Genomic DNA, 24,605 nt, shown 5'->3' with positions numbered 1-24,605 from the left:
TTCACGGTCTCCCAGTTTCTAGCTCGGTATCTTAACTACTACATCCAGATGGCTCTTATATATATAGTTAGGACATAAAGTGCCTCCCTCAGCAATTTGCATTTTTCATCAAAGGACCAGTGATATATCCCATCACACAAAAAGTATAAGTTGATTTGCCTGTGGGACATGGTTACTTCTGCCTCACTTTTGTAGCAGGTGCTAGGTGGAAAGCCTTGTGCAAGAGGTTGGGTTGGCACCAATTGACTGAATGTTTAATAAGCAATAGAATCAGCAATATTTTGCTGTGCTGTTTATGGCATTAGTCTTGCTTTAACACTAGTTACAAAGAAGGTTCCATGCCTTTTTAATTTTGCTTCAGAGATGTTATTCTATTACGGTAATCTTGTTTTAAACTACATATTGCTGTGGAGTTTTGATAAGTAGAAAAACATTTTGAACATATTCTATAACATCCTTCTTTCACATGGAACTCTCTAGATGTGTTGGGCTATCTAATCCCATAATTCCAATTAGCATAGCCTTTGGTATTTTTCCCATCTCTATTTTGGTTCATATTTTGTTTTTGTTTTTTTGTATTATACACATAATTTGTTCCAGCTGAACATGCATATTTTCAAGAAGAGTTTTGCAAAATTTGTGCAGCTGCCTGTTGAACAGAGCAGTTGTGGGTTTCAATTTTTTTTTTACTACCGGTTCTACGGGTGTGGCTTGGGCGTGGCAGGGCTTGGTGGGTGTGGCTTGGTGGGTGTGGCTTGGTGGGCATGGCAGGGGAAGGATACTGCAAAATCTCCATTCCCACCCCACTCCAGGAGAAGGATACTGTAAAATCTCCATTCCCACCCCACTCCAGGGGAAGTATATTGTAAAATCTCCATTCCCTCCCCACTCCAGGAGAAGGTTACTGCAAAATCCCCATTTCCTCCCGATCAGCTGGGACTTGGGAGGCAGAGAATAGATGGGAGTGGGGCTAGTCAGAGGTGGTAATTACCAGTTTATTTATTTATTTTATTTTTTATTTTATTTTGAATTTATATACCGCACCTTCTCCTGAGGGACTCAGGGCGGTGTACAGCCAGATAAAAACATACAATACAAACATTAAAAACAGTTCTCTGAACTACTCAAAATTTCTGCTACCAGTTCTCCAGAACTGGTCAGAACCTGCTGAAACCCACCTCTGGAACAGAGGAAAAAAAGAATCTTACTGGTGTAGAGCAACATGCCGTGGCTTGTCCTGAATGTCATAAAAGTCACCAAGAACTTATACCTTTTGGCACAGCTGGGCATGAAGATATAAACACCGCCTCCTGCACTCTTACTTTTTAAATATGCTCTTTATTTTATTCCCAAGTCAGCAAAATTCTTTTATGACTTCATCAATGACAACTTCACAACACTCAAAAAGGCTGAGTAAGATCCAGCCTAGGGAGCAGGGGATAATGTGCCACATTCAGGAGGCCTAAAGTTGTATTTCTGGCCTGAAAATGTCTCTTTGTGGGGGTTGATTTTTTGTTTTTTATTACTACTATAGAACAGGCAAAGGCAGAATGTCAACAGCATTGTCTTAATCTGACATGGAGAACCCTTTGATACCAAGTAGGTACTATCATTGCCTTTCTATGTAAGCATGCCCCATAGATGTAACAAATGTTCTTCCCCTGATTGTAAAATGAAGAGGTCCTAGCACAACTGACAAAAATAAATACAAAAGTGAATATTTTGATTCAGCAGGTCATTAAGCTTGTCTTCCTGGCTCCGTTTGTCTTCTTTCTTCCCAGCAGCCAGTCCTGCTATGTCTCATCTTCCTGGAAGGACAGGTTTCCCTGGGGGATGGAAACCCTGTTTTCTCTCACAGAAGCGTCTGACATAAAACACAAGTCTATTTGGGCAAAACATTTCAGCCCTGTTCTTTGCTGTAAAAGCTTTCCGAGTGGTTTTCCAGAATGAATTAAAAAAAAAAAATCCTCACTCTGAAATTTATAATCTGAGAGATGGAAAAAAAAAGAAAAAAGAAGTGCGAGAGAGGTAAACAGTAAACCTGGACCCAGCAACTACTACAAAATCCTAATAAAGTCACTGGGATGGAAAAAGTCCAGGTAGAGGAGAAGCCCACAACATTGGTCCCTCAGCAATGTTGATGCTATGGCCTTGCCTCCTAGCTCTCTCTCTCTGCTCTGTAGCCTGATGAAAAGCCACAGCAGGTCATTGATGGTGGGATAGTGCTTGGCTCCCACAGATGGAGTTAGTTGGTTTGATGCAGTAGCTAGAGGGCTGGGTTGGAACGAGGAAGACCACCCCAGCTGCCATTGACAATATGGCATTTTTCACTATACTGTGTAGAATGTCTTCTACCCCCATATGCTTCCTTTTCCTTGTTGGCATCAACAGTTACAGACACCGCCACTTCAACCATCAGAACAGAACAGAATAACAGAATTGGAAGGAACCTTGGAGGCAGGGGTGAAATGCTCCCGGTTCAGACCGGATCACCCGATCTGGTAGTGATGGCGGCGAGTGGTTCGGAGAACCGGTAGCAAAAATCCCTGCCCCCTCATGCCCAGCTGAGCCGCGTGATCATCAAAGGCTTTTTTTTTTACTTTTAAAAGCATTTTTTCTACAACCTCTTTGCCAAAGAGGTTGTTAAAAAAATGCTTTTAAAAGGCTCTGAAAATGCTTTTAAAAGAAAAAAAAAGCCTCTGATGATCAGGCAACTCAGATGGGATCGTCAGAGCCTTTTAAAAGCATTTTTAAAAGGCTGAAGAGGTTGTGAAACAAATGCTTTTAAAAGGTAAAAAAAAGTTTGCGGGCCACAGCTGATCACCCCCCCTCGCGCACTGTTCTACTTACCGCATGCCTCCTTTTGGCGTGCACTACGCGTGCGTACCTCGTATTTGGTGCGTGGTGCGCACTGCGCATGTGCAGCCAGCGAACCAGTAGTAAACCGGTTCAGATTTCACCACTGCTTGGAGGTCTTCTAGTCCAACCTTGCTCAAGCAGGAATCCCTATCCCATTTCAGACAAATGGTTGTCTAACCCCTTCTTAAAAGCCTCCAGTGATGGAGCACCCACAGCTTCTGGAGGCAAGCCTCCACTCTTCTCACGTCAGGAAATTTCTCCTTAGTTCTAGATTGCTTCTCTCCCTGATTAGTCTCCATCCATTACTTCCCGCTCCGCCCTCAGGTGCTTTGAAGAACAGGTTGACCTCCTCTTCTCTGTGACAGCCCCTCAAACATTGGAAGGCTGCTACCATGTCACCCCCAGTCCTTCTCTTCATTAGACTAGACATGCACAATTCCTGAAATTGTTCTTTGTGTCCTAGCTTCCAGCCCTCTGATTATCTCCGTTGCTCCATCAATAGCAGAGCATCATGTATTTCGGTGTTACTGAAGGGTTCTCTAGATATTTTTATTTTGGAGTTAATACAAATCTTGATTTGAGCAAGAACATGCTCAGGACAAAGTATATTTGACCTGAAACGAATCTTTGCACTGTATCTATATATGTGCATATGATTGTGGGCTGACGTTGAGGATAGTGGCTGATGAACATAGGCATAGATGGGTGGGATTTAATTTGATCGAAATTGCTTGAAATCCATTTTATCATTGAGATTCTATGTTTCCACCAGGCCATCTACAAGGCAGACAGTATCACTTAAGCCAAGTGTTTACAGGTAGTCCTCGACTTACAACAGTTCGTTTAATAACCATTCAAAGATACAATGGTACTGAAAAAAGTGACTTAATGACTTTTCACACTTAACAACTGTTGCAGCATCCCCATGGTCACATGACTGAAATTCAGACGCGTGTCAACTGACTCATATTTATGAAGGTTGCGGTGTCCCGGGGTCATGTGAGCACCTTTAGCGACCTTCTGACAAGCAAAATCAGTGGGGAAGCCAGATTCACTTAACAACTGGGTTTCTAACTTAACATCTGCAGTGATTCACTTAACAACTGTGTCAAGGAAGGTTGTAAAATGGAGCAAAGCTCACTTAACAAATGTCTCACTTAGCAACAGACATGTCAGGCTCAGTTGTGGTTGTACGTCGAGGCCTACCTGTACTATGTTTTGTTTTTTCAGTCTCATTTGCTGCAAATTCTTCCTCATTTTTGATATTAAATCAATTTAAACATTGCATTGGAATAAGAATTTGAAAAATGAGAGAGGAAATAGGAGTATTTAAGGGCAAAAGGTGAGCAAAAATGGACCTCATTTATCTAGCCAAATTATATATCTGTGCTGACCCATTATTTTTTGTTGCCCTCTCTTACCGTTTAAAACATGTATGATACTTATGTCATTTTCACTACTTTTCTATTCTTTGGTATTTTACCTGTCTTTCTTTCATTTCCAGTCCTCCATTAAGCTTTCTATTTGGATTAAAGCTGTACAAATCTCTTGGCTAAGCAGTCTGATTAATTAATATGCTAAACCTTAAAATGGCTTGTTTGGTTTTGGCTTATGTGTTGTATGAGCCCAAAAACTGTTATTCTGTATCCTGCACAGAGGATAAAAGTCTCTGAACTGCATACAGACTGGCAATGCATTCAATTATATTTTGGTTCTAAATGTAAATTAAACATTTGGCTATGGAACTGGAGCAGGCATGTGTGAGTGTTAGTGCTTCCTTAACTTAAAACATACATTTTTCTAGGGTTGTCTACCTACTAGGGAGGCACCGGTACCTGTAGTGACTACTCAGAAGTCCTTTTGAGTTTTTAGACCTCAAGTGTATTTCATTTCTAAATTTAAACCCAAAGCAGGTACTTCTCCCATTTTCTAATTGTTGCTGGTTGCCTTCAATTTTTATTCTATACTTTATCCAGCAGTTTTAGGCTCTGGATACATTTTGGCTACCTATTGCAATGATACATATTGTATACATCAAGATCTGGCTTTGGTAAGATTAATGACTTTCTCTCTGTGTGTGTATATTTCCTTGCAGAGTTCCTGCTGGGGACTGTGTGGAAGGATGGCAGCTGCAGAACCTTTGACTGCTTTCTCTCGTTGGTACCTATATGCCATTCATGGCTACTTCTGCGAGGTGATGTTCACAGCTGCTTGGGAATTTGTGGTCAACTTCAACTGGAAGTTCCCAGGTGTCACCAGTGTTTGGGCACTCTTCATCTATGGGACATCCATCCTCATTGTAGAAAAGATGTATCTGTACCTGAAGGATAAGTGTAACATACTAGTGCGCTGCCTGATTTACACCCTATGGACGTATCTTTGGGAGTTCACAACTGGCTTCATTCTGCGCCAGTTTAATGCCTGCCCATGGGACTATTCGCAGTTTGACTTGAACTTCATGGGCCTCATAACCCTGGAGTATGCCATCCCATGGTTCTGTGCAGCATTTATCATGGAACAGCTAGTCATCAGGAACACCCTGCGTTTGCGTTTTGATGAGAATGCTGAACCAGGTGTACCCACATCTGTTGCAACCTTGGCCAATGGTCATGTGAAAACTAACTGAATTGTACTTTAGACTACACTAAGACTAAGCAATCTCTCCTGCCCCTTCATTAGAGACATGGGATGATGGCCTCAACAGCAAAACCCCTGTTTCCTTTATGATAAACAAACCTCCTTGGTTTGGAGGTGTGCATGAAAAAGTGGAATCAGTAGGTTTTCTATGAATTTTATTCTCTTTCTCTCTCTTGGTTTCTTTTTTTAAAAAAACTGCAAGTATCATTGTCAACTACCTGTTGACTAGATAGTTTGACTTATAACTTACTCAGAAAACAGTCTGTGATCAGTACTTTATTATATCTGGGTTAGAAAAAAACAAAAGGCTGGCTCAAATTGTTCAAATAACATTAGTAGATAGGCACAGTGATTGACTTAGTGATTGGCTTATATTCCATTCAGGTGCTTGCTTGCAACCAATACCTCCCATGGGACCTGAGATGCTGCAGAGTCAAGGAAAAATCAGTTCCTATTGAAAAAGCCCAACAAAATGGCAGACTACTATGGAGATAGAACTTGCCCTGTTGTGTGCTTTCCTTAAGGCTTTTTTTAAGTTGCACCACAGTGTATAGTATTATGGTGCTGGACATCCTGCTGAATTTCTATAAAAATATTACTTTTTGAATCATCCATTCTGATGCTCACTAGAGAGTTTGTTTCCCACTCTCATGTACCTATTTTTTAAATAAAAAACTATTTTGCTGGATAAAATCAATCATTGCTGTACAACCTGCATTATAGATATGTAGGCAAAAGTTGGAAAAAAATGGCTAAAAGTCATCCCTACCTCCTCCTCCTCTTCACACTTTCTGGTGGAACTCAACAGGAGGGCTCCTTCAGAGCTGATTCTTGCTAACTTTCATTGTGACTGTTTACACATCCAAATATTCTCTGGCTTCCTCCGTGGGGAATTTTCTAGTCTCAGAAATCCAAGGGTCTATAAATATGGACTACTGACATCACATTGAAATCTTTGTTTGATGCCTGGATTCATTGGGAGTTGGAATCCTGCAGGACAGACTCTTGAAAGGCCTGTGGTCAATCTTTTTTGTATTGATCTTCTCAGCGCTGGTGTTCTCAATGTACAAATGGCAGAATTAGCAGTGCGGCAGTATCTCTTCATAAAGCTATTTATGAGCAACTGTTGATGGTATCTCACTGTTGCCTGGGGAGGAACTTTGAAGGATCAGCCTTCAAGATGGTCCAAGTGAGTGGAAAAATAACACAAAAGGGCTGCAGATATTCTGAAGTCTGGGACCAAAGTGAATGTCCCAAGAGAAATATGTGGTAGGCAGGGGCGGTTAAAGACGAAATGGCAACGAACAAGAACGGATTCTTTCGGCAGCCATCAAAAGAATCTGATCTTTAGGTTCATAGAATGAAAGAGAAATAAAAAAAGGGAAGGGAGTCACTTGAACTAAATACATCCAATAGCTTTAAGAAGAAGATATGCTATCGCTGGACTTCTTGGACCAGAAAGAAGTCCAGATATCATTTGCATAGAATGGAATGCACTGAGACGGAATTGCACCAGCAATGGAATGGCCTTGTACTTTTGTGATGGCAACACTTCTTTTATTTAAAATAAGACTGTCTTGTTATTTGGTAAACAACTGTTAATTTTTAACTACCTGGCAGTTATTGCATTGAGGATCTCCTTGCCTGATAGGTTAGGACCACCGTTTGAAGAACTCTCTGCCCCCAGTTTCCACTGCCAGGGATCTCTGGGATTTCTACTCATAACCCGCCTGATTGCAATAGATTTGGAAAGGTTGAGTTCTGTTCTAGGAGCAACAAAATGGGGAAACCGCTACTCTGAGTAAAAGTTGTGTGGTCCTGATTAAGAACGAAGGTAATATTAACTTGATTGGCATTTTCAGAGAGTGATTATTTTATTTCTTTACATTTCCCCACAGACCTGATATCCATTGCTGGTAGTGGATGAGCAGGAATATTAGCAGTGGAAGTATTCCCAGGTCTACCCTATTGTATTTATTCTCCTGACACATTTAACAGGATTAAACTTTGTAATTTATATACACCTTCTTATAATTCTTGCTTTTTTAATTTTTAATAGCTTCTGATCCAAACTATGTTTCAGGAAAAGGAGGGACCATGAAGAGGAGAAACCTCTGTTATTAGCCCTGCAATGATGGCTATATATGATATATATATGATGATCTATACTAAAAAATAAGATGGAGGAGTAAATCATATTTCAGGAAATGGGCTACATTTGCACTTTCTGGTAATCATCATCTGTGACGCCTTGGAAAAGACCTTCAGTCTTGCCATTACTTGAAGATATGTATTCTTGGTTCACTTGAACTCCATGAAATCATGCTACAGGGGTTAGTAAGTTGATGAGGATGATGTTATCCATTCATCATGTCTGACTCTTGCATTACAAGTGCACTAAATGAAGGTTAAAGATGGTAAAATTACTGACTACAAAGGAGTTGGATTTTTGTGCTGGTAATACCATTTCCCTGCATTTGACAATGCTGTAATACAATTCCGTATTCTTTAGGGATTGGAGACTATAATTTGATTCTAAATGACCTGATGTTTCATAGTGGGTCAATAATTATGACATTCTGCAAACGTGTTGCATTTTCCTCTGTTACATCAGCACCTTCTAAAACTTACTTGATGTCATTTTCTTTGTGCACAAGTGTATCCATGCACAAACACAGAAAATCTGTATGCCAGAAACTAGGCTGAGCTATAATTATTAATATTGTTGGTGCAGAAATATTCTTGAACCTGGTGTGTTTGAGATGCATTGGACAAATCCCCAGGCAGCATGTCTGGAGGTACCAGGTCAGGGAATATTCAACATCCATCAGATAATTCATTGATTGGGTAAATTTCCTTTCATTCAATGCCAAATTCTCTCCAGGTTATCCTATTAGCCAGACTGTGCAAATCTCATTTCTGGCCTGGAGAAAATCAATTTAGTGTCAGCCGGAGATTTTTCACTTTTATTCTATTTATGCTTCTTTTCTTTTTTTTCCTCAATTCAAATGGCTGTGAGGGTGGTGGGAAAAGAACCAAATTACTTATGTTTTATTACTGAATTATTATATTATTGATAATAGTCGCCAAAAGGCAGTGGAGGATGCACTGGCATCTGAAATGCATAATAATGAAATAACTCACTTAAATTTTTGCTTGTATGTGTATCCTCCTCCATAAATTAAAATTGCCTGTTTAAATTCACCAGCAATAAAAAAAACTTGTGGTTTGTTCGTTTTTCCCTCTGTCACTTATAAAATGGCTTGTGATTTAAACGCTGAAAAATTGAGATGGACAGAGAATGTCTGTAGGTGATGAACTTTCTTATGCACACCCCAAATTCAAAAGCAATTCATCTTTTAAAAGGATAGAGAACCCAACAGTCTTGGATATTTAGTATCCATATTTTGTTAGACAGCTGTCTTGTCCTCCTCCCGTCCTGTCAGATCAATCTTCTCAAATGAGCTTCATTCAGATGTCCTGAATTTAACTCCTATAAATTCCTGGTCAGCACGGAAGGCTCTAAAAAAACTGGAATAAACACAAAAGCTCCATCATCTTGTTTTAGTTTGGCATTGGGCACCATATAAAAAAGGCACATTTTGTCTAAAACGTATTGGGCCTGGACCCACGCTCACGGGGGCTTCTAGCAGTGTGAAAAATGCTTCTACCATGTCATAACCCGAGAGTGTTTCCTAATCTAAAGCTCACAGTGAGTCTCTGACAGATGTTCCAGATGCTGTGTTCAAAAAAAGTGAATCTGGTTGGTAGATTAGATTTATATTTAATTAAAATTAAGTTAAAATATTTGAACACAGTGACTATGGCAACTTGAATTTAATAACTTTCCCATTGATCACATTAAAAAGTACAATTTTTGATCCACCCAAGATTTCAGGAGCTTCTTATACCGTAGCTCTGAATTAGAGATATTCTATTTTGGAGACATTTTGTTGTTCCAGCATGACTTAACTTTTAGTTAACTTTTCGTTTAGATAACTTTTACTGTAAATAGGAAAAGTTTTTTCTGAATATATCAGCATGAAGATGATTCAGACCAGTGGTGGGTTTTAATTTTTTTTACTACCGGTTCTGTGGGTGTGGCTTGCTTGGTGGGTGTGGCTTGGTGGTCATGTGATTGGAGATCGCCAACTTGACATCACTCATGACCATGGCCACTCAGTCACATGATCATCCCACCTAGCCACGCCCACAGAAAAATGTAGGACATTTTTTTGAATTTCTATCTTTCTAATTTTCTGCCCAGGCATGGGCATAATCTATCAAAGTCTGCCTCCTGCATGCTGCCCCGTCCTCCTTTCGCCAGTCGCATGCGTCATCCCATTTCCCCTCCTTCAGCGGCCCTGGCTCTAGCCCCGCTTCCTCCCCCCCTGCTTCTTTCTTTGGGCTGCTTAACTTCCTCCCGCAGCGGCTGGTCCAGAGTCCGGAAGGCAAGCTGACCTCTGGTAGTTTTCGGTGGTCTCCAGCCAGCCCCTGCTGCCGGGAAGCATCTGGCAAAGAGGCGGTGGCTTGCATTGAAAAAGAAAAAGTGTCATGCTCGGACTGACACAGCAAGCAATGGGATGTGCATGCATGGCTGGCGTGAAGAACAGGGCGGCAAAGGCAGCGGCTTTTTCGGTGACCTCTGGTAGTTTTCGGCAGCCTGTTGCCAGCCACCGCAGCCACAAAGCTGGGAGGCTTTTTCTTTTTCATTGCGACTGCGAGAAGCCTTCCAGCTGCTGCCTGCTTGGCAGAAACTTCCTGGCAATTGGGCGAGTGGGCGGAGCAAGTGACTGGGCTACCAGTTCGGGCACATGGCCAGCTAGTGGTCACTATCAACCCAGGCCAAATTACTGCTACCGGTTTGCCTGAACCGGTGCGAACCAGTAGAAACCCACTACTGATTCAGACCTTCTTCAGAAGTTTTCTTTTCAGAATGCTTCCTAATATGCAGAGAAGTCAACAGAAGTCAACAGAAGATATATTAACACAAATCAAATAAAACAACAAGCATTTTGCTCTCTGATTTGTCAAAATGTACAAAATGAACCATCTTATATTTCACTAGAATAAAATATTTTAAAATTTGCTTTCACTCTGCTGACCTGTTTGGAACATTGCAGAATAATCACACTTCCTCCATACCTTAAAAAAAAAGAATGCCAGCCAAGCATAATGGTATTAAGAATGCATTTAGTCTAAAATACAGTTAGTACTTATTTGCTTTATCCATTTGCATGGAGCTGCCCATGTCAAAAACATCTCAAAATGGTATAAACATTTTTGATAAAGCATAATTAACACCAAATTATATAGAATAATTGCAAACATTTTAATATTTCAAAAGATTAATAAAATATTTTAAAAAATCCATTCACAAAACTGAAGGTCTGGATGTTGGAATAAGGATTCAAAAGGTTTCTGAAATTCACCAAAGACTGATGCCTTTGGACATAAAAAAAATACGACCACATTCGGAGGAAGAAGAGAACATTTCTATAGTCTTTCTCAAAAGCAACAGAAAGACATAGCACAATTTCAAGAAGCCTATTGCCCAGACAGGTAAGGTAGGAGAATACTCTCAAGCTATAAATACATGGATTATCTGTCACTTTTATCATACATCAGCTGTCAAGGTTGCATTCATATTTTGTGCTACCATGGGTCCCTCAGAATGTGTGAGATTGACCAGATCTTATCAGTCCCTGTGGTTGTCTCAGACTTAGTACATTTTAAATATAAGTATACAATTTAAAATTCTGTTAAAATATTAATTACTGCCACACATGACTATCTCTTCAGTGTCTGATTTCCATCCGCTTGTCAAGAATTGACAAGAATATGACAATTAGTTCCGGGCTAATATAGAAAGCTCTGGAGGCCCAAGGTAGGCCTTCCCAACGGGTTCTATACAGATGAAAAAATTTAAGCATCTGGCATAGCCGGGCTATGGAGAAAGAAAAGATGAGGGTCACTTGGCCACTTCTTTCTCACTGTGGCCATGGCAATGGAGATTGGGCTCCTATGAGAACTCTCCTTGCCTCAGTGATCCAAAATAGCTCTTTCCCTTTTGTCTTCAACCTACTGCGGTCACAGCCCTCTCATTGTAGAAAATGGTAAAAAAAAAAGTCAATATGGCAACTACAGCAGTCAAAACTCTGCTTTTTTTGGTCTGCTCTGCAACTATCTTCATTAACCACAAAAATGACCACAAGAGCAGGGGTCTCCAACCTTGGCAACTTTAAGCCTGGCGGACTTTAACTCCCAGAATTCCCCAGCCAGCTTTGCAGAGTTGAAGTCCGCCAGGCTTAAAGTTGCCAAGATTGGAGACCCCTGCACTAGGACAGGGGAAAGCAGAAATATTTTTCTTGTACAGGTGGTCCCTGACTTACGACCACCATTGAGCCCAAAGTTTATGTTGCTAAGTGAGACATTTGTTAAGCCAATTTTGTCCCATTTTGCAACCTTTCTTGCCACAGTTGTTAAGTGAATCACTGCAGTTGTTAAGTTAGTAACATGGTTACTAAGTGAATCTGGCTTCCCCATTGACTTTGCTTGTCAGAAGGTCGCTAAAGGTGATCTCATGACACTGGAACACTACGACTGTCATAAATATGAGTCAGTTGTCAGACATCTGAATTTTGATCACGTGACTATGGGGATGCTACAGCAGTCATAAGTGTGAAAAATGGTCATAAGTCACTTTTTTCAGTGCCATTGCAACTTTGAGCGGTCACTAAATGAACTATTGTAAGTCGAGGACTACCTATAGATTTTGATTGCCTTCTAATGGCAATTCTAATGGCCTTCAGGAGTTTTGTATCCCAATACGCGCAACAGCAATAAGTAGTAATATAATCGCCATTTGAAACATTCAGGTAAACGTCTGTTTAAAATTGCGAGCAAGTAGGTATATCAATACCATCACTAAGATTATTGCCATGAAAAATATGGATTGCTTATATTTTCTTTTTTATGATAGCAATAGCATTTAGGCTATGCCCTCATGCCACTTCACAGCACTCTCTAGGCCAGGGGTCTCAAATTTGATTTCATTGAGGTCCACATCCGGCTTGTGTTTTTGGGGGGTCCGGGGTGGGCATGGCCATGGTGGGCATGGCCAGCTTGACCACTTGTATCAAGGTGCCGGTGGCAGCCCGAGCACTCTGCCAGTGAAAATGGGCTCCTGAGCTCCGTTTCGGCTGTGACAGCCTCCTGCAACCCTCTGCCAGCGAAAACAGAGCTTGGGAGTGCCCCCAAGCTCCGTTTTCAACTGCAATGGCCTCCTGTAACCCTCTGCCAATGAAAAGGGAACTCAAGTGAGATGCACGTAGCCCTCCCGAAATCCGTTTTCACTGGCAGAGACACTGCGGGCCAGTCCTTTGCTGTTTCCAGGGTGGCCCCGCGGGCCGGATCTAAGCACCCCATGGACCTTGAGTTTGACACCCCTGCTCTAGGCAGTTTACAATGTTGAAGCATTATTTGCATATTTCCCCCAACAATCTCAGTTCTCATTTTACCAATCTTGGAAGGATGGAAGGCTGAGTCAACCTTGTGAGTCCCGTCGGGGTCAAACTCCAGATTGCAAATGGCGGTCAAATAATTGCAGGGGATTTGGCATAAATACGAACAGGTTGCCAAGTGCCAGAAATGCAGTTATGTAACTGTGGGGGTGGGGGAGGGCAATCATTTACAAGAGCCAGAGGCCATAAAACATCTGCTCTGTTAGATGAAAGATATGAAAGATCATTAAATGGCAGGTTGCAAATGGAGGACTATGTGTGTTCCTTGTCATGTTTAAATATTTTAAAAGTGCTGGCTCTCCATCTTATGATGGAGTTTTAAAATGGGATTAGTTTTGGGGGTTTGTAATCACATTTGGGTTTAATATCCATAGGTTTCTTAATATTCCAATACAAGAATCAATATAGTCTAAAGATGTAAGTGTAGCTTTAAAATACATATAAAAAACCTGGACCTTATCACTTTATGAAGAATTTTGGATTTATCGAGCATAGGGTGCAACCAGGGGTGAAATCCAGCAGGTTCTGACAGGTTCTGGAGAACCGGTAGTGGAAATTTTGAGCAGTTCGGAGAACTGGTAGCGGAAATTTTGAGTAGTTCAGAGAATTGGCAAATACCACTTCTGTGTGGCCCCAGAGTGGGATGGGAATGGAGATTTTGCAATATCCTTCTCCCAGGAGTGGGGAGCGAATGGGGAATTTGCAGTATCCTTCCCCTGGAGTGGGGTGGGAATGGAGATTTTGCAGTATCCTTCCCCTGCCATGCCCACCAAGCCACACCCACCAAGCCACACCACACCCACCAAGCCACGCCCACAGAACCAGTAGTAAAAAAAAATTTGGATTTCACCACTGGGTGCAACCATAAAGATTAATTATCAGAAGAATATTCAGTAGAAAGGCAACCCAAAATAAAACACTGCATCATTTGTAGACAGAAATTAAATTATGTTTATGATAACGTGTATGGACTCAAGTGTAAATATGAAAAATTTGTTTTACATCCACAAATTACATCACATTCAATAAATATTATTTATTGTGGCTTATGGACTTTGCCTATCTAATACAGTGGAAGACAGAAGAATAACGTAAGCCCATTCTGCTTGACCAAACACATTGTTCATACTAAAGATTTTTTAGCAAAAAGATGCCTGCCATTATTCCAAGGAGTGAAAACAAAATTAAATAGAATTTTGTCTGTTTTAAAATTGAGATTTTGATATTCAGGATTTTGGTTTGAATTTAAACAAATGCAGTGACAATTGTATGTGAAGACATTCTTCAGAACATGAGTCCATGAAGATTGTGATGTTATGACCAGAGTTTGGTTCAGCAAATCTAGGCCATGAAGAGCAGAACAAGACAGAGAATTCTAGACCGGCAATGACATTAGCAAGTTTCTAAAAACTTCCTGGGAAATCCATATCAAGCCTTGGCATGAAGATGTTTGACAAGACAGTGGACATCCAGAAAAGTAAAGTTAAAATCATATTAATCTTGAATGCAAACAAAATATTCGTTCTTAAATAATCAAACTTATCTGTAATCACTGCTATCTGAATACTTGGTAATTGGAATGCTAGACAATAACATGTACATTTGTATTTATTTAAATAGTACTGTCTATGTTGATAGATCTTTTTAAAAAGAAGGCTTGACATGCTCTGTCATAAAGTGAATAAGTAACACGGAAAGGAAGTGGAAGGCTTTTTGTTCATTGTTTTTCTGCTCATCACACCTTTCAAAAACTACATTTCTGGAAAAAGGGCAGGAAAGGTAATCAAAATGAGGAAGAGGTTGGAACAACTCCAAGCTGTTATATAAACATTAAACAATGATGAATAAAGAAATTCTACAATGGAGGTATATAAAGTTATGTAAGCTATGGAGAAAATCAATAGGGAAGCATTTTTCCCTTTCCTCTTACCAGTAGAACAGAGGTCATTCACACAAGCTGAACAACGGAGGAGTCAAGCTAGATAAATGCAAAATCTTTAGACAGTGTAGAGATAAATTGTGGAATTTTCCAAAGAGCAGATTTCATACAGAGGACTCCAGAAAGATGAATCGATATATTCATGGGAAATTCAAGTATTTCAATAGCAGAGCCAACAAAACCAGGATGACCATGAGACAGTGACAAAGAGTTAGAGTTTTTAGAATTAGAATTTCTCTAGTTTTTTTAAACTTTAGCTTTTTAAACTTTATTAAGCTTAAAAAAATGGAATTAGCATTATTGACAAAATAATTATTATATGTACTATTATACCTAAACTAAATAGCTTTATAACTTTACACATTGGGGGAATCACAGCAGGAAGGGATTTTGGCTATTTGGGAAACAGAATACTGGATAAAATGAGCCAGAAATCTTACCCATCACAACTCTTATGTGATTAACAGAATAACAGAATTGGAAGGGACCTTGGAGGTTTTCTACTCCAACCCTCTGCTCAAGGGTGGCTGATGAGGGAGATCATTCTTTATCTTATGAATGAAGGCCCTCTGATGTCTTGTAAGGAGTTCTCAATCTGCTTGAGCTCACAATTTTGGCTGTGACTGTGACAGTCATAAAGCAGGTCACTATGTGAACAGGTCTGACTTTACGACCTTTTTTGCAGCAATTAAGTAATTATGGCAGTTGTTAAGTGAATGTGGTGGCCATTAAGTGAATGCCATGGTTGTTAAAGGAACATCATGGCTGTTAAGCAAACCCATTGTTCGCCTTAGGGTGGTTTTTGCTAGAACAGGAACTAAAATCTGGTTTCTGGCAAAACATTGTAAATCGTGACTGCATGGAGACTGCAATTGGTCATAAGTATAGGCTCATTGCCAAGTGCCCAAAATGTGATCCTGTGACCGCTGGGAAAACAGGCAGACATCAGAACTTTGAAACTGGATTGTAAGTTCCCATTTGGGGATCCATTATCATAAATTTAAATCGTCACTAAGTGGCTGATCATAAGTCAAGGACAACCTGTATGCTCTAAATATGCTTCTTGGGACAAGGGGATGGAAGCAGTGTTGGCCTGGGTTCTTCTTACAGTTGCCATCTGCTGAGTAGAGCATGTACTTTCTGTCAAGGACACCTTCAGTAGTTTGTTCCTTCGTGGAGATAAATGCCTTGTTGATAATTTATTGGTACTGTTGCAAGGCCAGCAAAAATCCCATTTTGTTGCAATGGTAGAATTCTAAAACTGCTTGCTCCCTGTCATGCAATTTTTTGCAAAGGTACTTACAGGTAAATAAAGATCCATGTCTAGACCTAAAGGAAGCAAGGGTAATTAACTTGTGTTTTAAAAGTGGCCGGATTATAAATAAATATGTTTAAATAAATAATAGATTGAAATGTAGCTTGATTGATTGGGTCATTATGAAACAAATGCAGGCTAATGGATTTCATTTATTTTAGTTTTCTTATTTCCAATATGTGTGACTATTTTCCTGCCAAGGAAAAGCATCCAGAACGATGCAAAGCATAATAATGAAAATACAGGACAATGTACTTTGAAAAGAAATCCATAAAACGGTACAAAAATAATACTAAAAAACCTAGGGCATCTGGAAAAACCAATAGTCAGCAAATGCAGAGGACAGAGTAGGTAATCCTGGATCGATTTTGGATGAAAACAGATGGGGAAAATGCTTTCCTGTGGCTTTGGGTAGCTATTAAACAAACCTGGGGCCAAGATAAAAGCTGAGGGCTAAATCTTGTATTATCCAATGCCTGTCCTACAGCCTTAAATTGGGGATCCCAGGCACTCTTTAAAAGTGGACCATATCTGAAGTGTTATGACCTGAATTGTTGAACCTGGGTCATCTTTGAACAGGTAGTGTCATAGTTTGCATACTGACCTGAGATTATAAAAGATACCTGCTGCACTCAGTTTCCTTCTTCAGTGACAATGTTGAATAATTGAGTATATATGGCTAAATCTGTTCATGGGGACAGCATCTCCTCAAGTAGAAGATGAATGTCACTTGCTTATAGAGGTCACTTGCTCATTCCCTGAAAGTATCTGATCCAAAGTGATATTCATTTTATTAGTCCTCATCCAAACTACTCCAGATTTCAAGTACTGATTTAGGAATTTCAACATCCCAGTGGTGGGATTCCAATTTTTTTACTACCAGTTCTGTGGGCGTTGCTTGGTGGGTGTGGTGTTGCTTGGTGGGCATAGCTTGGTGGGCGTGGCAGGGGAAGGATTCTGTAAAATCTCCATTCCCACCCCACTCCAGGCAAGGTTACTGCAAAATCCCCATTTCTTCCTGATCAGCTGGGACTCGGGAGGCAGAGATAAATGGAGGCGGGGCCAGTCAGAGGTGGTATTTACTGGTTCTCTAAACTATTTAAAATTTCTGCTTCCGGTTCTCCAGAACTGGTCAGAACCTGTTGAATACCACCTCTGCATCCCACCATTCTATTGCAACAGACTAGTAGACATGAAAGCAATTCTCAAACCATATACAAATTTTCTAGGTGTCTTACTAAGCCAATCTTGGTCCCAAACTACTTAAAAACAAACAAACAAACACCAAGATTTACTAGCACACTAAAGATATGATGATGATGATGAAAATATAGATATTTATGACTTCAATTTATGACCACAATTGAGCCCAAAATTTCTGTTTTAAAGTATATTTGTTAAGTGAGTTTTGCCCTATCTTATGACTTTTCTTGGCACAGTTTTTAAGTGAATCACTGCAGTTGATAAATTACCGTATTTTTTGGAGTATAAGACGCACCTTCTTCCCCCCCTAAAAGGGGGTGAAAATTTAGGTGCGTCTTATACATCGAATGTAGCCCCGCCCACCCACTGGCCCCCACCCTTTGGCCTTTGCCTCCCAGTAGTTTACCTCCTTGCAGCAAGCAGCAAGAAGAAACAGCTCGTTTCAGCTTCAGCACAGCCTAATTAGCACAAGTTGATTGGATTGGACTCCCGACTCTCAGCTGTTTTGCTCTCGGCTGTTTTGCGCAGGCCTCTGCTGCTTGCTGGAAGGAGGTAAATTGCTGGGAGCAGATTTTTTTTTCTTGTGCTAATCAAGCTATGCTGAAAACGAAAACGAAAGTAAAGCAGGCTATTTGCTGTTTGCTGCAACGAGGCAAAATTGCTGGGAGGCAGAGGCAGATTTCTTTTTCTTGTTTTCCTCACCAAAAAAGGTAGGTGCGTCTTATGCTCCGAAAAATACGGTAGTAACCCAGTTGTTAAATGAACCTAGGTTCCCCTTGACTTTGCTTGTGAGAAGGTTGCAAAAGGTGATCACATGACCTTGGGACACAGCAACGGTTATAAATATGAACCAGTTGCCAAGCATCTGAATTTTGATCACGTGATCATGGGGATGTTGCAAAGGTCGTAACTGTGAAAAACGGTCGTAAGTCACATTTTTCAGCGTCATTGTAACGTTGAACTGTCACTAAATGAACTGTTGTAAGTCAAGGACTACCTGTATGCAATTACTCTCCCATCTTCACCTCAATGGAATACACTTAGGCAACGATCAGACTCAGCCTGCCCTACCCCTAGTACAGGGGTCAGCAACCTGCAGCTCTGGAACCACAAGTGGCTCTTTTACCCCTCTGTTCTAGCTGCCTGTCACTCAAAATATGCATCACAACCACCAACATGTGACACCCGTCAGCACGCGATTTATTGAGCTTTTCAACCCTTCGGTAGGCCAACCATGGATAAATCCAAGAAAAGAAAAGTTTCAGAAGAAAACAAAGTTTAATTCAACTACATATGCTAGTTTTGTGGCCGCTCAAGAAATAGTCAGCCACGGGAAGGGTTTTGTGTCTCCCTGTTGCAATATTTTTAGGATCAGACTCAATAATAATAGTAAGAGTTAAAGGTTTAAATATACTTCCTTTTATTTACAATAGGCATTCTATATTCACTGAATATTCACAGATAGAAGCAAGGAAAAGGGTGAAGGTGGCTCCTTATATATACAGTGGGTGGAGCTATATGAGGGAGTGGTGAAATATGAATACATTAAGAATAGAAGGATAAGTTAACTCCTGATATCCCATTCATATACTATTTACACATTATAGAATAAGGCATTTACATCTGACAAATCCCCCTCTAAATGCCGATTCGTTATGCAACACCAATTACATTCAGATTCAGGACAATACAAGACATACAATTTAGAAGTTAAATATTTGTGCTGTTTAGAAGGTAAAGGCTTTGTCAATATGTCAGCTAATTGTTCTGAAGTATCACAATGCACTGCTTTAATAAATCCATCCTGAGATAATTGTCTCACATGTTTAAATTTTATATCGATATGCCTGGACCTTTGTCCAATGGCGTCGGATCTAGATATTTCAATGGCTGCTTTATTGTCTTCATGCATAACAAAAGGCAAAGCAGGTTTTTTCCAAACATCTGAAATTAAATCATTAAACCATACAAGGTTATTTGCAGCTTTGGATAAACAAACATATTCCGCTTCTGTCGTTGAAGTGGCTACTAGTTCTTGTTTACCAGTATACCAGTAAACTGGACAGTCATTCAAGAAAAAAATATAACCAGATGTACTTTTTCTGCATGATGTGTCGCCAGCCCAGTCCGCATCTGCGTAACATGCAAGTTTTGGTTCTTTATTATCACTAGGTTCTAATACTAAGCAAAAATCTAGTGTACATTTCAGATATCTTAAAATCCTTTTAACAGCTTCCCAGTGATACATTGTTGGTTTGCTGACGTGTCTGGATAATAAATTGAGTGGTAAGGCGATATCTGGTCTAGTCCAATTAGATATATAAAGAAGTGAACCTATGATTGATCTATAAAATGTGTTATCTTTGAATTCAGGAGAAGATTCATCAGTATTTCTAAGAAAATCAGTTTGCATAGGAGTATCACAAGGTTTGGCATTGTTTAAATTGCATTTATTTAAAAGTTCTATAATCTTATCTCTCTGAGTAAGTTTGAATCCCTTTCTAGTCTTATTAATTTGGACACCAAGATATTTGTTCACTTTACCTAGAGATTTCAACGAGAAATGTTCATTTAACTTATTTACAAAAGTTTCTCTTCTCTCTTTGTGTTTTCCTATATACAAAATGTCATCTACATAAATCAACACAAATTCAGTGTAATCATCACCCTTTTTGACAAAGAAACAGTTATCAGCAGTGGTAGCATTGAAATCCATGGTCTTAAGTACTTTTACTAAACAATCATACCATCTTTTACCTGATTGTTTTAATCCGTATAAACTTTTGTTTAACAGCCAAATTTCATTTTTGTTGGTGTACTGACTGTGAGGTGCTCTTACATATATTTCCTTATCTAGTTTCGCGTGTAGATACGCAATCTGTATGTCATATTGAAATACATCAAGGTTGAGTGCTGATGCTACCACTAGAGCTGTTTTGACACTCTCAGTTCTTACTGTGGGGGAATACGTTTCAGTATAGTCCTCCGGGTATTTCTGTGCATAACCTTGTGCAACTAATCTAGCTTTGTATAGAGTATTGCCTCCTTCTAAGTTCTTAATTTTATATATCCACCTGGTACCAATAATTGTTTTATCTTTAGGTGCAATTGCAGGTGTAAATACATTTAATACTTGTAAACTTTCCATCTCTTTCTTCATAGCAAGTTCCCATTTTTCTTTTTCTTCATGAGGAAGTTTTAACACTTCCTCATATGTATTAGGTGTTATCGGTTCACCATCCATATGCATTATGTAATCTCTGTATTTATTTGGTGTTTGATTTCTGTTGTTCCTAATGGCTCTTTCAGGTTTGCTATTGTTATCATGCAAATATCTTGCTTCCTTTTTTGTTAGTGTGTCTGTCTTTATTTTGTGTTGGCTATTTGTCCAAGTTTTGGTTTTGTTTTTATATTTGTTGGTATTTTGTTTTTCTATGGTCCCTTCCTCATGAGATTTTGTATCTTTGCATTTATTTGGAAATATTTCATTAAGATGTAATTTAGACCAGTTGGCCTGTTCATGGAACACAGCTGTTCTGGAAACTATAAATTTGTTATTATTATCAATGAATCTGTACCCTTTTGTGCCAGTTTCATATCCCATAAATCTGAGTCTTCTGGATACGTTTTCTCCCTTCCTTCTCAACTGTTTAGGTATGTGTACGTCTGCAGTGACTCCAAATATGTGCATGTGTGCTAATTTTGGTTTCCTATTATACATTACTTCATATGGTGTCTTATTTACAATACTGGACCAGGTTCTATTTTGTGTGTAATTTGAATAATGTAAGGCTTCTGACCAAAATTGTTTGCTTAAGCCAGCATCCTCCAATGTGCACCTAATCATGGTTTGTAAAGTGGAATTTTTCCTCTCTGCAATCCCGTTCTGGAACGCAGAAAATGGACTGGACGTGTAATGTAGCATTCCTCTATCCTTTAACCATTGGGAGAATTCTTTGGACATGAATTCACATCCCCTATCTGTCATAATTTGTTTTATTCTGATATTGTGTTGTGTTTCTATGAGTTTGTAAAATTCCTTAAATTTTTGAAAGGTTTCATCTTTGTGTTTTAATGTGTAAACAAACCCATAGCGGCTATAATCGTCTACTATTGTCAGGAAGTAACGTTTTCTATAAGTGATTGATGGAGTTAATGGGCCAACTAGGTCCATGTGTACTAAGTCAAAAATTTTGTTAGTTGTTCTAGTAGATTTTCTTGGCCTGGGACTAGTTTTTAGTTTTGTAGATTTACATACTGAGCATTCCAAATAGTTTTCACAATTTTTTATTTTGACACCTTCTGCGTGTTCAATCATTTTTTGCACTACAGGAAAACTGGCATGTCCTAACTTCCTATGTAAGATGTGAGCACACTCATCATGAATTGGCTTACCTATTTTTGGTTTTTTTTCTTTGTGTGCATCTGCATGATCATGAGATATTTTACATTCATCATTGTCACTGTTGCTAATATTTTCATCATCTGCTTCAATACAATCTTCTATATTTGAATCAATGTTATGCAACCATTCTTCCTTTGTTATCAGATAAGGTAGGCCTCCTTTAATCATCACAGTGCCTACATTTATTTTATTCTTCTCTAAAGTCGCTTTTCCCTTTGAGAAAACTATATTAATGTCAGAGTCTCTACTTAGTTTTATGGCACTTAGTATGTTATGAGGTATTTCAGGTATTAATAATACCCCCTCTATTTTTCCTAGACCAGGCAAGGTTACGTTCCCTCTGCCTAATACTTGAACCTTTTCTTGGTTAGCTACCTTTATTACAAATTTATCTTCTGTAAATGAAGACAATATATTTTTGTTATTAGTGGTGTGATTAGTTGCTCCAGAATCAATAAGCCAATTGTTGTTCTCATTTTGTTGTATTTTAGCGTTGTCTTGTTTATTTAGTCCATTCAGTGAACCAGATTTTCTATCCTTTGAATTTTCTCTGCCCCCTCTATTTTCTCTGTAATTTGGTGGGCTTCTATATCTATGTTTATCTATGGAAGACTGTCTATAATTGTATTTGTTCCTATATTCTGACCTATGTCTTTCCTTTGAAATTTTGGGACAATCTCTTCTATTGTGTTCCCTGGATCCACAAATGTGACATTTAAGTGTTTCATTATATTTGTCTTGGAAAGCTACTTTCCTAAAAGGTTTGTGTTCTGTGTGATTGCTAGTACGATTTTTTCTTGAATTGTCTTCTGCTATCAATTTGTTGGATAGACTTTCTATGGATAAATATCCTAGATTGATAGTGTCTAAATGTGACATAAAACTATCCCATGATGAATCAAGTGAATTGATAATAACACTTTTCATTGTTTGGTCTGAAATCACCTCCCCCCTCAAATGCAGTTCAGCTCTTATTTTGTTTAAAGATATCAAATGCTCACTTATAGAAACCCCTGGTTTCACCCTAGATGAAAAGAAATCCTTAGACATTCTTGTGGTGGTGGCTACACTGTCGCTGTGAAACAAATTAAACATGCATTGAATAATTTCTGAAACAGTTAGGTTTGGTTTGATGCTATGATACATTGCAGGAGACACACTAGATATTATTAAGAAAAATGCTCTATGGTGTAAACAATCTATTTTTAAAGTCCAAGGTCTTTTTGGGGGATCAGTGATAAAAAACAGCAAGTTTTCCTTCATAAAGGCAACCTGGAGTTGCTGATACAACTCTTGCAAATTAATGCCATCAATTCTAAGTTTTGGAAAATCGTTAGGTAAGTCCCCAGTATTATTATCCCCACTACTTACAACTGAGGGTAGTCCATGGTCTCGTAAGTGTTGAAAGTCACAGGATGGAGTGGGTATTCTGTGCATTAGTCTGAGTGGTCTTTCTTCTTCATAATGTCCTCTGTAGTTCTCTGTATGCATCTGCGCATGTGCGTTGTTCATATCTCTGTCGAAGCTGCCATAGGAAGCCTCTGTCGCTGCAATTCCTTCGTAAGGTTCCTCCTCTGACGATTCGGTCTCTGTCTCTACCTTGATCTTCTTGCCGATAGCTGACGCTTGCCTCCTTTCGCCAAAACCTCTCCGCTTGAAGCTCTCCACCTCTGGAACCGTCTGCGGCATGGGAGAAAACCTGCAGGGTCCTCTGGGCTCAGGTGTTGTCATCCTTTCTGCACGAGTTGATCTGGATATGTTCTGGTTTGTCTGTTTGCTTGCTTGTCTTTTTGTTTTTGGGTCATTCACTTCCGTTGATTTTTTTGCCATTTTTAAATTTGGATCAAAAGTTTTAAGTAGTTGTTTCTTGATTGCTTCGACTTTCAGTTTAATAGATGTTTCTTCTGCGTCCGTATTTGATTCTTCTGAAGAATAAAGATTTTCTTTACTATTTTCTGTACTGTGTGATTCTTTTCGCGCCAGAGATTTTGAATGGTGTATTGTGATTGGCTCTGCCTTGTTTGTCTCAGTGACCGGTTGAAGACAAGATGGCTGCCATTCGAAATTTTGAGCGGGATCTCTGTTCTTTCTTCTTGTTCTTTTTTCTTTTATAGATGGTTTGCTCACCATTTTTGATTCTTTGAATTCAGTTGTCTCGATGTTATTTTCTCTCGCTGCTTCGTTTTCTTTCAAGAAGTTTTGAAGGTCCGCGATGAGATCGTAGTCATCCTTTTGTTTTTTTAGTATTCTCAGTATCTCTGATCTGAGATTGTTGCTTTCTATTTCTTTCTTATACATGTTTATTTTATTGAGTCAATTAACCATCCTCTGCTACCAGCTTGTTGCAATATTTTTAGGATCAGACTCAATAATAATAGTAAGAGTTAAAGGTTTAAATATACTTCCTTTTATTTACAATAGGCATTCTATATTCACTGAATATTCACAGATAGAAGCAAGGAAAAGGGTGAAGGTGGTTCCTTATATATACAGTGGGTGGAGCTATATGAGGGAGTGGTGAAATATGAATACATTAAGAATAGAAGGATAAGTTAACTCCTGATATCCCATTCATATACTATTTACACATTATAGAATAAGGCATTTACATCTGACACTCCCGGTGTTTTCTTTTCTGTGGGAAACGGGTCCAAATGGCTCTTTGAGTGTTTAAGGTTGCAGACCCCTGCCCTAGTAGAAGAGCCCACCAGTTATAATTTGGAT

The 24,605-nt window shown here is 39.3% G+C and overlaps 1 protein-coding gene across 5 annotated transcripts in view; it reads left to right on the top strand.

Annotated features, from left to right (window-relative positions):
- Positions 1-8,727, top strand: part of TMEM229B (transmembrane protein 229B) — a 47,799-nt gene extending 39,072 nt beyond the window's left edge. For 2 of the 5 annotated variants that reach the window (XM_034417624.3, XM_034417622.3), the window contains exon 3: positions 4,955-8,727. In XM_034417624.3, coding sequence (XP_034273515.1) covers positions 4,955-5,485 — 531 coding nt within the window. In that variant the 3' untranslated portion in view covers positions 5,486-8,727. Of the gene's footprint in view, positions 1-1,534; positions 1,600-4,954 lie in introns of all 5 variants that reach the window. The other 3 variants (XM_034417621.3, XM_034417623.3, XM_034417626.3) reach the window with 2 other exon arrangements.
- The last annotated feature ends 15,878 nt before the right edge of the window (positions 8,728-24,605 follow it).

The sequence above is a fragment of the Pantherophis guttatus genome, chromosome 1 (genome assembly GCF_059756535.1).
Source record: "Pantherophis guttatus breed Tessera chromosome 1, ASM5975653v1, whole genome shotgun sequence".
In the NCBI taxonomy this organism is placed as follows: Eukaryota; Metazoa; Chordata; class Lepidosauria; order Squamata; family Colubridae; genus Pantherophis; species Pantherophis guttatus.
This window is presented reverse-complemented; position numbering and strand designations above follow the sequence as displayed.